At 43.6% G+C, this 13414-nt stretch overlaps 1 protein-coding gene across 2 annotated transcripts in view; it reads right to left on the bottom strand.

The window, feature by feature from the left end:
* Positions 1 to 8403, bottom strand: part of inpp5jb (inositol polyphosphate-5-phosphatase Jb) — an 82513-nt gene extending 74110 nt beyond the window's left edge. For both annotated transcript variants that reach the window (XM_060843543.1, XM_060843544.1), the window contains exons 1-2: positions 8083 to 8403; positions 7865 to 7966 (exon numbers count right to left, since the gene is read on the bottom strand). In XM_060843543.1, the coding sequence (XP_060699526.1) occupies positions 7865 to 7956 (92 nt within the window). In that variant the 5' untranslated portion in view covers positions 7957 to 7966; positions 8083 to 8403. The remainder of the gene's footprint in view (positions 1 to 7864; positions 7967 to 8082) is intronic.
* Between the last annotated feature and the right edge of the window lie 5011 nt (positions 8404 to 13414).

Raw genomic sequence — 13414 nt, 5'->3', positions numbered from 1 at the left:
GGTTTCCTCCACATGCTCCAGTTTCCTCCCACAGTCCAAAGATGCGCAGGTTAGGTCAATTGGCCATTCTAAATTGCCTGATGAAGGCCTACTCCTCAGATGCTCCCAGACCTGCTGTGCTTTTCCAGCAATACACTCTCAATACTAAATTGCCCAGAGTGTTCAGGGAAGTGTAGGCTAGGTGCATTAGTTAGGGGAAATGTAGAGTAACAGGGTAGGACAATGGGTATGGGTGGGAGGGTTGATGTGGACCTGTTGAGCCAACTAGCCTGTTTCCACACTTGTAGGGATTCTATGATTCAATGAACCCCCTTGATTGGCACCCTATCCATCACCTTAAGTAATCACTCCCTCTATTACTGTTGCACCATGGCAGCAATGTATGACATCTCCAACCTACGTTGCAGTAATTCACCAAGGTCCTTTCAGCAGAACCTGCTTAAACCTGTGACCTCTATCACACAGAAGAATAAGGCCTGCAGAGACATGGGAACAACACCAGCTCCAAGTTCCTTTCACAACATCTTATCTTGAAAATATATCATTGTTCTTACATCATCAGTGGGTCAAAGTGGAGGAGGTCCCTCACTAATAACATTGTGTACCTAGATCACTCTGGCTGTGGCATTAAAGTGGCACTTTCTCAAGGGCAATTAGGGGTGGGCAATAAATGCTAGCTGAGCTAGTAATGCCCAGATCCCATGCATTTAAAAAAACCCTCTATTGCCTAGGGCTAAACAGAATACATCCTGAAATCTGATCAACCACTAAAAAAATGGAGGATCAACCACAGCAGACAACATGGTGGCTCAGTGGTTAGCGCTGCTGCCTCACAGAGTCAGGAGCCCACGTTTGATACCAGCCTTGGAAGACTATCTGTGTAGAGTTTGCACATTCGCCTTGTGTCTGTGCAAGTTTCCTCTGGGTGCTCCAGTTTCATCCCACAGTCCAATGTTGTGCAGGTTAGATAGACTGACCATACTAAATTGACCATAGTGTCCAGGGATGTGCAGACTTGGTGGATTAGCCATGGGAAATACAGGGTTAGAGGGCTGGAGCGGGTCTGAGTGGGATGCTGTACGGTGGGTTGACGTGAACTAGGTGGGCCGAATGGCCTGCTTCCACACTGTAGGGATTCTATGATTCTGTGAAAGTAAAAACTGCTTGTCATCTCAAACATTTCTGAGGAATTTATATTGTCAGAGCAACAGAGACTGAACATGGCAGTGCAACTGGATGTTGAAATTATTTTTAAATCATCTAGTTCCTGTGATGTTGTAGTAGGTAAATGCAGAGCCCTTCATCAGATTCCTGCTGTGCTTTAACCAGCAACACATTTTCAGCAGTAGGTAAATGCACCCAATATATTACTGAGTGTTATAAGGTTAGAAGAATCAGATTTCATTCCCAGACCCTGAATTTACCAGGGCAGAAATAATGAGGGAGAAGAAAGCTGATCTGTTTAAGTCAATCCTGTTCAGCTGCTTTTTGGTTACAGGGAAATATGAGCCAGTCATAAAAGCAAGAGCTTTATAGGTGCTGATGTCTTTAAGTATTACATTTTGCAATATTCAGGTTTCTTAATGTATTACATAGCAAGATGTTTTTTATTTGGTATGCTTTCCTTTATTGGTCAGAGTATTGAGTACAGGAGTTGGGAGTCATGTAGCAGCTGTACAGGACATTGGTTAGGCCACTGTTGGAATATTGCGTACAATTCTGGTCTCCTTCCTATCAAAAAGATGTTGTGAAACTTGAAAGGGTTCAGAAAAGATTTACAAGGATGTTGCCAGGGCTGAAGGATCTGAGCTACAGGGAGAGGCTGAACAGGCTGGGGCTGTTTTCCCTGCAGCGTCGGAGGCTGAGGAGTGACCTTATAGAGGTTTACAAAATTATGAGGGGCATGGATAGGATAAATAGGCAAAGTCTTTTCCCTAGGGTCGGGGAGTCCAGAATTAGAGGGCATAGATTTAGGGTGAGAGGGGAAAGATATAAAAGAGACCTAAGGGGCAACGTTTTCACGCAGAGGGTGGTACGTGTATGGAATGAGCTGCCAGAGGATGTGGTGGAGGCTGGTACAATTGCAACATTTAAGAGGCATTTGGATGGATATATGAATTGGAGGGTTATGGGCCAGGTGCTGGCAGGTGGGACTAGATTGGGTTGGGATATCTGGTTGGCATGGACGGGTTGGACCGAAGGGTCTGTTTCCATGCTGTACATCTCTATGACTCTATGACTCTACGACTCTACCAAAATACTTTTTCTGCTGACAACATCCTGCTGCCTAGTGAGAAACTTGTTTCATCACTCAGTAGAATCATTAAAAAAATGGAGTGAGGTACATCACACATTGAGGTAGACTTTGACGGTAATCCCATCTTAATCTGCCACAGTCTTATCATAGCCATCATCACGAAGTGCCCTATAAGATTGTATCCATTGTGTTATAATCTAACATGTTACTATGGCCTTGCAACCAGCTCGTTAAGCATCTGATCTCATCACGATCACATTGCTCTTTGCGGGATTTTGCTGTACACACATTTGCTGCTTCATTTTCTCATCACCAAAGTGACTGAAGCTAAAAAGTGTTTTGTGAGCTGCAAAGGATTCTGGGTAATCATGAGGGTGCAAAAGGCACAGTAAAAAATTAGGTTTTCTTTGTTTCTTTTTACACAAGATTGTTCTACCCAGTGGTACCTTAATGTAAAAAATATAAGAGGCAAATCCATCAGTAGGTGAGGCTAGCTGAAAGCTTAGTCAGAGGTGAGCCTTAAGAAACTTTTTAAAAGGTGGAGGAGGAGCACAACTCAGAGAGCAGTGGGGACAGTGTTCCAAAGTGTGGGAATGAAAGTTCTTAGTGACAGAAATGTAGATGGATGGACTCCAAAAAAGCAAGCAGTCCGGAGTGGATAGAGAGCTGGAGGATTTTAAATAGATAGCATGGCAAAAAGCTTTAGCCGAGCAGAAAGATTTTAAATACAATTTATTGGGGGATTGGCAGTCAATAATGTCAGGAACAAAGCACAGAGTAAGTATGGCAGAAGGATGGACTTTATGGAAAGTAAGGGGCAAGAAGCCAGTGCAGAAACCATGAGAATGGCCTCAAGTCTAGAGGAGAACAAAAAAGAGTAACAAATAAAGGTTTACAATGTATTTTGTTTCATATTTGTGGTTTCCTTAAAAGTTAGACTGTGTGATTTTAAAGGATGCTAAGACTGATAATAATCAAATGATTAAACTTTATAGGCCTTAAACTGATAAAAAAAATTCTCGCAGCTTTTGACAATACTGATAGTTTCTGAACCTCAGGTACCAGGTAACCATTTAATTTCAACAGCACACAATATACGTACACTGACAATAAAGATGCTAATTCATTGTTCCCATTTGGGCAATACAGCCTGAAAGCAAATGCAATCGCTATACTTATTCCTACAACACAATGTTACGAACCATGGAAAAATATCAAAGTGATCAAAGGGGCTGTTCCAAATGATTATCAAATATTATGCAGCCTGAAGTTAGTACTTTTCAAAACCCAGAGCGTTTGGTGTTCTGCCAGATAGGTTCAGGTCAGTTAAAGGAGAGGCAATTGAGTCTCGATGAGGAAATGATGAATGGGTCAGAATGTCTAAATTGTCCTCAGAAACTCAGATAAGAGACGGGTAGTTTTATCTCAATTTTCCAGAGGAGAGAGAGGAAGAAGATGACTGTTAAGGCTAGAAGAGGAGACAAAATCAAAGAAAAGATCCTTTTAGAAACAGAGAGAAGTTTATGCAGAAGAAGCGAAGTCAAAATGAAGCCTGTGCAGAGAGAGGGATAGCAGTTATTGTAACTGACTCTCTACAAAAGGTAAGTACAAGTTAGGGAAGCCTTCAAATCATGTTAGCAACATTAGCAACAGAACATTTTGTGTATTCATACAAGTTTCCCCTTCCACAATCTAATGGAAGCATTAGACCCTATCAAATGAGTAATGGATCCGTTAACCATGCAGGTATGGGGGTGTTATACAATTGTCTAATCAATTATTTCCTTGTATCATTATCAACAGTTGTGTCGAGAGTGAACAGAAAAAGAAACAAAGAAACAGCCAGTTGCTGAAGCAAACATGTAAGCTAGTCAATGTGAACCTACTAAAGATGTAATCTCTCCGAACAAATATATATGGAATGGAACCTGTAAACCATCCAATCAGTGCCATTGTAACTACTTCCAGAGAAAATTATTGTAAACCTCAATACTATGGGCTTGAGCAGTAGAATTGTTATCAACTCTGCTCCTAAATAAGATAATCTGAGAACAGCAAAGTTGGCCATTTTTCCCCTTAAGCATATTCTGCCATTCAAAGAAAATTCCAGCAAACCTGTGACCCAACTCTATCGTTCCCCGTACCCCTTAACATTATCAAATATAAAATCTCCAACTTCAAATAGACCACTGGCCTAGCATTGACTGTCAATTGCAGAAGAAATTTCCAAACTTTGACCTTACTCGATTTTCCTCCTGAAACATCTGACTCCATTTACTAGATTACGTTCCTAGCTGCAGTGTCCCTAAACAATGAAGATAGCTTCTCTCTACCTACCCTACCTGCTCCTTTATTATGTTGACATTGGATCCCAGGCCAATAATTAATGTTATGGGTGAGTGTCACTGTGTGTGAGTCACGCGGGAGATGGTTTGGCATAAGGGCAAGAGAGTAAACGCCTTCCAGCCACCAAGGCTAGGTGCCTTGATCATTGTCTTTGAACATGGGACCTTCCCCAGAAACGTCAAAAGAACTCCGACTAGTTTATTTGTTGTGCTCTCCACATGGCAAGCTTCCTGCCTGCTGTTGAGTTAATATCTGCAGCAGTAGGATCAGGTCCTCACAGAGACATTAGCTGATGGTGGAACAGGAAAACCGTCCTTGAGTCTTCTGTCACAGACACAAATGGGGTGAAGAATGAGGTTCCTCAGCCACCAGCCTCCCTCCTGATTAAATGCCCCAGCCTCAAAGCCGAAGTATGAGGGAGAGAACAAACATTCATCTTATCTCTACACCCTTTTATTCTAGTACTGATTAAAAGTCAGTATTCTATTGGACTGTTATTATTTTCTGTACATGTTCATAACATTGTAGTGATCTGTCTACATAGACCCCCCAAATCTCACTACTGTTTCTAGTTTTTCAACGTGAAGAAATTACACTGCTCATGAGGGGCAGAGGTAAGGTGAATAGCAAGGCTCTTTTCCCTAAGATGGGAAAGCTCAAAACTAAGAGCCAATTTTTAAGGTGAGAGAAGATTTTGGAAAGACATGAGGGGCAACTTTTTTTAATGCTGAGAGTGGTTTGTGTCTAGAATGAACTGCCAGAGGAAGTGGTGGATGTGGGTATAGTTACAACATTTAAAAGACGTTTGGATAAATACATGAATAGGAAAAGTTTGGAGGGATATGGGCCAAATGCAGGCAAGTGGGACTAGTTTGGTTTGGAAACATTGTTGGCATAAACCAGTTGGACCAAAGGGTCTGTTTCTGTGCTGTATGACTCTATAACTCTATAAATTACTCTGTTCAATTATTTTTAGGTCCAAATGGGATAGCCTCACATTTACCTTCAGTAAAATCAATTTTCCAGTTTTCCATTCACTTAAAATTGTTAATATACCTTTGCAATTTTATGCTTTCGTCTGAAAGCATTTTACTGCTGACAATGTCACCTATCTTTGTGTCAAAGTAGGGGCATTCTACTAGACCACAGAAGCCATTAAATAAAAACAGTGAACAACTGAGGCTCCAACAGAAATTCTTGCTTGTCAACACTTGCCACAGCCACCCAATTCGAGTACCAGCCCATGTATTCCCTAATGCTGTTTGCTGCCAGTCAATTTGCCAACCAGGTCTTTCAACTTAATGGGCTGGACTTTATTGAGGAGTCAAAAAGTGTGGTGCTGGAAAAGCACAGCCGGTCAGGCAGTATCTGAGGAGCAGGAGCGTTGATGCTTCGAGCTCTTCATCAGGAATGTGGGGGAGGCCCAAAGGGACTGAGAGTTATATGGGAGTGGGGTGGGGCTGTGGGGCAGGTAGCTAGGAATGTGATAGGTGGATGAAGGTGGGGTGTGATGGCGATAGGTCGGGGCGAAGGGTGGAGCAGATAGGTGGGAAGGAAGTTGGACAGGTAGGATGGTTCAAGAGCGGTGCTGATTTGAAGGGTTATATCTGGGATAAGGTGAGATGAAGAAACTGGTGAAATTAATATTGATCCCGTGTGGTTGGAGGGTGAAGGCGGAAGATGAGGTGCCCTTCCTCCAGATGTCGGGTGGCTAGAATCTGGTGGTGGAGGAGGCCCAGGATTTGCATGTCCTTGGTAGAGTGGTAGGGGGAGTTACAGTGTTCAGCCACAGGGCAGGGGAATTGTTTAGTGCGGGTGTCCCAGAGACATTCTCTAAAACGTTCCAAAAGTTGGCGTCCTGTTTCCCCAATGTACAGGAGACTATATCAGGAGCAAAGGACACAGATGTTGACATGAATGGAAGTACAGGAAAATCTCTACCGGATGTGTAAGGACCCTTTGGGGCCTCGGATGGAGGTGAGGGGGACGTGTATGGAGAAGCAGAGGTGTATGGGAGTTGGAGTGGGGGGAAAGGGCCAGGACAGCATGGTCATTATAAGCCTCTCCTGCAGCCATAATATGCTGTGGGTGGATTAAACTGGCTCATTGTGCATCTTCTACCTCTCATTTCAGGACTTCCAGCTCTCAGGGGCTGCGTAGCAATCCATTGTTCCGAGAGGGTCACTGGCAGGGCTTTTAGGATGAGAAATGATGACAGAGAACTGGGTGGAAGGAGAGGCACCAGGATTGATGAGGCAGGTGGTGTGGAAGGTAGCAGGAGATTAGTGACATCTTGGGGGTTGCCCTTAGTTTGTGCAGAGTACCATCTGAATAAAGATGGTCTGAATAAAGTGCCATTCCCCAGCTTTGTTCATTTGGCCTTTCGGAATGGCCTGCCCGCAGCCACCTGACCTCCACCTGTCACTCACTTAGCCTGTCTGTCTATGTCCTTTTGTAACTTTATGCTCCCATCTGCACAGTTTAACCATGTCATGTAAAAACTTTAAACAGCACACAGGGTTAGCCAAGAGACATGGCTCATTCTGCTGTGCAAGTAGAAGGCAGTGAATAGTCACTGCTTTAGCTGCTGAACATTTAAAGCATCTTTGATTTATATTTCAGAATTCATTTTCTCTTTGAAAGTTGTTGGTGATGGAGGGGATTGAAGCTCAACTCAGTCAGGGTAACTAAACTATAAAATATCTGATCAGCCTCACCAGCAAGAAGGTTAAACATGGAGCTGTGGCAGTCTGCCCATCTTTCAGCCAAAGCCACACTGGTGCTGTCAATCCTGCCAGGACAGAATCCCTGACTTGATGTTAGAGAGACAGTCTGCAGACACAGTGACCCAGTCGTGAAGTTAAGGCGACAGAGGAGTCCAGTTTTGTCATCATCATCGGTGTGAGCGATCAACACATGGCCGGAGTTAAGGCAAAGCTAGTGATTAAGGAAAATTGGGGGTGATGATTGGGGAGTCTAAGATATTCAAGAAAACGAGTTATTGCTGCAGAGCAGCTAGTTTGCACTGGGACAGGCAAAGGTGCAGTGAAATGATGACAGACTCATGAAAGACTTAGTCGGTGAGAGGTGTGTAGAGCGAAGGGAGTTGGGAACCATGATGAATTCTGCTGCAGTGACATATCAGACCAAGAGATGGAAAGGACATTTTAAAAAGGCATTTAAAAAAGAAAACACGGTTCCAACCCTGTCACGCCACGTAGAAGCAAGATGGTTTGAGACAGTGACAGATCCTATTCTCACCTGAACCCGTCGTCTCCAGCATCGTCTGTTTCTGTCACAGTTAGGGAGCCAAAACTGACCGCTGACTGTTCCTGGAGCAGAGCAGCGCTCATCCTGTCGGAACTGCGGAGAAAGAAGAGATAACAGATTGTGAGAGATATTCAGGAGGTAGAGAAACGCAGGTCAATGTATCTCCTAAAGGGGGGGGGGGGGGGGAGGAGTATGCAACATGAACATACTTTGCGGTATCCAGGAAAGACGGTGTAATATTGTATCCAGGAAGGTCACACAGTGTCTGTCCTGAGGTTCGATCACTGCACCGCTAACCCCTGACGTCTGAGTGAAGTCGCGGAGCTGCTGCAGACGCTGCTGCCCGAGCTCACCCCAGACTGCGCTGCTCCAGGGCTGCCTCTCGCTGGGGAACTGACCCCTGCCGCTCTCCCCACCACCACTCCTGGGCACACACTCTCCGACAGGATCACATCACTCTCCTATCGGTAGAATCGCTCTCCTACCGGAAGGATCACTCCCCCACCGACTGGATCGCTCTCCTTCCGGCACGATCGCTCTCTCTCTCTCTCTCTCAGACAGGATCGATCTCCCTCTGACAGGATCACTCTCCCTCCAGCAGGATCACGCTCCCTCAGGCTGGATCACTCCCTCTCAGACAGGATCACTCTCCATTAGGCCAGATCACTTTCCCTGAGACAGGATCAGTCTCCCTCAGACAGGATCACTCTCGCTCAGGCTGGATCACTCTCCCTCAGACAGGATTCCTCTCCCTCCTGCAGGATCACTTTCCCTGAGACAGGATCACTCTCCCTCAGGCCGGATCACTCTCCCTCAGGCCAGATCACTCCCTCCGGGATCAGTCTCCCTCAGACAAGATTCCTCTCCCTCCGGCAGGACCACTCTCCCTCAGACAGGGTTCCTTTCCCTCAGACCAGATCACTTTCCCTGAGACAGGATCACTCCCTCAGACAGGATTCCTCTCCCTCAGACCAGATCACTTTCCCTGAGACAGGATAACTCTCCCTCAGACTGCATCACTCTCCCTCAGACAGGATTCCTCTCCCTCAGGCTGGATCACCTTCCTTGAGACAGAATCACTCTCCCTGAGACATAATCACTCTCCCTGAGACATAATCACTCTCCCTCAGGCCAGATCACTTTCCCTGAGACAGGATCACTCTCCCGATGCTGCCTCAGAGCCTCTTCCTGTCCCTGATGTCATGGGACAATAACACTTCAAGGGGAGAGGCGGCCAGCACCCCAGGAGGTTTCGCGCCACAGGGGCAGGGACAGACACGGTCACAGTGTGTCCCATCCATGGACATGCACCAAACAAACCCCAAAACACACACTCCCTCCCCCGGTTAACATTTAGTGAGTGGTCAGGGAACTGCAACACTGTTTGTCTCCTCTCCTGCAAATACTGGAAACCATTCTGCCTTTTATCCAAATGAGTGGAGGCAGTCAGACTATTCAACTAAAGAGGCATCACACCCTTGTGGGATACACGTACATTTTTCAATAGGGGTCACTGGACCACACTCTTCAACTCTGGTGTACGGGATGGTTTTCTGGATCAATATGTTGAGGTACTGTCTAAAGAACAGGCCATCCTAGACCGGATAATGTGTAATAAGAAATGAATAATTGGCAATGTAGTTGTGCAAGGCCCCTGGGGATGAGTGATCATAATATGATAGAATTCCTCATCAAGATGGGGTGATGTAGTTGATTCTGAGACTAGGGTTCTGAGACTAAATAAAGGAAACTACACTGGAGACCTTTACTTAAAAGGGAAGATGGTGGAAAGGCAATGGCAAATCTTCACAGAGCACATGGGTGAACTGCAATAATCATTCATCCTCGTCTAGCACAAAAGTAGATTGGAAAAGGTGGCCAATCCATGATGTCCAAGGGAAATTAGAAATAGTATTAGATCCAAGGGAAAGGTATACAAACTGCCCAGAAGAAAAACCAACCGACTTGAGGAGTGGGAGCAGTTTAGAATTCAGCAAAGGAGGACAAAGGGATTAAATTAAGAAAGAGAAATTAGAGTACAAGAGTATGCCTATCAGCATCATAAAAGGACAGCAAAGGTTTTTATGTAGATAGGTGAAAAGAAAACAATTGGTGAAGACAAATTTACAGTCAGAAATAGGGAAATTTATAATAGGGAACAAAGAATTGGCAGGCTAATGAAATACTTACTTTGGTTTGTGTTCACAAAGGAGGACATAAATAACATACTAGAAATGCTGAGGAACACAGCATTTAGTGAGAGAATAGAACTGAAGGAAATCAGTATTATTTAGGAAATGGTGTTGGGGGAACTGATGGGATTAAAGGTCAATAAAGCCTCAAGGCCCAATCATCATCTGCACTCCACAATACTAAGGAAGTGGCCCTAGAAATAATGGATGCATTGGTTAGTATCTTTCAAGGTTCTATAGATTCTGGAACAGTTCCTACAGGTTGGAGGGTAGGTAATGTAACCCCACTGTATAACAAAGGGAAGGAATGAGAAAACTGGGAATTATAGACCAATCAGTCTGATGTCAGTAGTGGGGAAAATGTTGGAACCATTATAAAATAATTAATAGCTGAGCACTTAGAAGACAGTGACAGGATTGGACAGAGTCAACATGGATTTAAGAAACGGTTTGGCAAATCTATTGGAATTCTTTGAGAATGTAACTAGTAGAGTGGATAAGGAGAAGCTGATGAATGTGAGTGGTTGAATTTTTAGAAGGATTTTGACATAGTCCCACATTAGAAATTGATGTGTAAAATTAAAGTGAATGATATTGTGGGTAGTATATTGAGATGGATAGAAAACTGGTTGGCAGACAAGAAACAAAGAATAGGGATAAAAGGGTATTTTCCTGAATAACAGGCAATGGCTAGTGGTGTACTGCAGCAATCATTGCTAGGACCCCTGTTACTCTATAGCACTTGGGCCTAAAGTGATCAAAGAATATGGGGAAATGCTGGAACAAGATAATGAGTTGGATGATCAGCCTTAGTCATAATGAATGCTGAGCAGATTTGAAGAGCTGAATGGTCTACTCCTGCTCCTATTTTCTATGTTTCTCCTCCAATTCTGGCCTCTTGTACATTCCCAATTTTAATTGCTGCATCATTGGTAACTATGCCTTTGGCTGCCCTGGGTCCAAGCCCCACACCTCTCCCTTTCTTGAAGAAGAAATGCTTTAAAACCCCTCATGTCTTTTCCCCGCACATCTCCTTTGATGGCTCAGTGTCATATTTTGTTTGATAATCACTCCTTTGAAGCACCTTAGGATGTTTGTTACATGAAAATGCAACACAAATACAAAGTTGTTGTTGTTAGTTTGGAAAATGCTCCACCATTTTTCAGATCCATCAAACAATGTTGTTGTATGATTTTAATATTACCAAGACTATAGCAGGGTGGTCCTCACATTTCACCTTTGGTTTATTTTATTTTCATGAATATAAAGTGATTTTGGTTTAGTTTTAATTTTATGCATTCTAACATCTTTTATATTTGAACTTCTCCTGCCTTTAGGAAAAGTAGACTTACCTTACCCACTGTTTATTCCTTGTCATCATTTTGGGATCATTGGTGATTATTGTAATTGCTTGTGTTTAATTCTAACTATGATTACAACTCTGAGGGCACTTCCACAGAAAAGTTTTTAGCCAACACATCAGATAGAGTTTTGAAGGAAAGGAGGAGGTGGATTTTAAATGTAAGTTGTCCTTGCAACAACATCGAGAGAGTTTGCAGGCCTGGACTGATCAGTGACAATTAATATTTGTGCTACACATTTTGCTAGGCAATGACTATGTCCAAACAAAAGGAAAGAATCTGTCATTCATTGACATTGTATTACTTTCACTGAAACCCCCACCATCAGCATCCTGGGGGTTACTAGGATTAAAAGGCGAACTGGATCAGAACATCAAAACTGCAACAACAAACACAGGTCTGAGGCCAGGACTTCTGTAGCAAATAACTCACCTACCAATTCCTCAAAGTCTGTCCACTATCTGCAAGTCAGGAATGTGATGTAAACAATCCACATTTCTGGATGGAACAGCTCATGGTATCAAGAACAGCTGGAAATGCTGGATATTACAAAGGTAATGGGCCTTAAAAATTCAGGCAGTAATATTGAAGTAGCCATTCACCTTGCCAAGCTGTTCTGATACATTTATGACACTGGCATTTATCCTGCAATGTGGAACATCTCCCAGATATGTCCTGTGCACAATTAGCAGGACAAATCCAGCCCAGCCAATTATTATCCCATTAGCCTATTCTCGATTACCAGTAAAGTGATAGAGGGTGTCATCAACAATGTGATCAAAAAGCACCTTCTCAGTGACACCTAGTTTGGCTCTAAATGATTTCCAATGGTCGCTCAGCTCCTGACCTCATTACAGCCTTCATTCAAATTTGGACAATAGAGCTGAATTACCGAGAGTGACAGCCCATGACATCAAGACTGCATTCGACCAAGTGTGGCACCAAGGAACCCTAGTAAAACTGTAATCAATGGGAATATAGGAAAACCTATCCGAAAGTTGCAGTCATACCTGGCACAAAAGAAGAAAGTTGTGGTTGTTGGAGGTCAATCACCACAGGACATCTCTGCAGGGGTTTCTAAGGTTATTACCGTAGGTCCAACCATCCACATCTGCTTCATCAATGACATTCTCCCCATTGTAAGATCAGAACTGGGGATGTTCACTGATAATTGCACAATATTTAGGACTATTTGTAACTCCTTCGACATTGATACTGTCTGTGTTCATTTGCAGCAAAACCTGGACAACATCCAGGCCTGGGCAGATAAGTGGTCAGTAATATTCACACCAAACAAATACCTGGCAATGACCATCTCCAGCAGGAGAGAATCTAGTCATTCTGCCTTGGTAATGGCATTACATTTTCAAAATCCCCTACTATCAACATCATGTGTGTTATCATTGATCAAGAAATAAACTAGACTCACCATAAAAATACTGTGCTAAAGGAGTAGGTCAGAGACTAGACATTTTTCAGCCTGGAACTCATCTTCTGACTCCTCAATGCCTGTCTATTTTCTACAAGGCATGGGTCAGGATTGTGATGGAATACTGTCCACTTGCTTGAATGAGTTCCGCTCTGACAGCACTCAAAAAGCTCAGCACCATCCAGAGCAAAGCAGCCTGTTTGTTTGGTATTATATTTATAATCTTTAACATTCACTCCCTGCACAACTGATGCACATTTGCAGAACTGTGTACCATCTACACAATTCACTGCTGCAACTCTCCCAGGCTCCTACAACATCATTTTCCACCTTTCAGTGACCTCTACCACCTAGAAAAACAACAGAAACAGATGCATGGGAACACCAACATCTCAGGTTTCTCTCCAGGCCACACGCCTTCCTGACTTGGAAGTATAGTATATCACAGTTCTTTCATTATCATTGCACAAAATTTGTAACTCCCTTCTAACAATACTGTGGGTATACCCGATTCTCCCCCTAAATGCTGACTGTAGTAGTTCAAGAAGGCATCTTACTA

The sequence above is a fragment of the Hemiscyllium ocellatum genome, chromosome 24 (assembly GCF_020745735.1).
Source record: "Hemiscyllium ocellatum isolate sHemOce1 chromosome 24, sHemOce1.pat.X.cur, whole genome shotgun sequence".
NCBI lineage: Eukaryota > Metazoa > Chordata > Chondrichthyes > Orectolobiformes > Hemiscylliidae > Hemiscyllium > Hemiscyllium ocellatum.
This window is presented reverse-complemented; position numbering and strand designations above follow the sequence as displayed.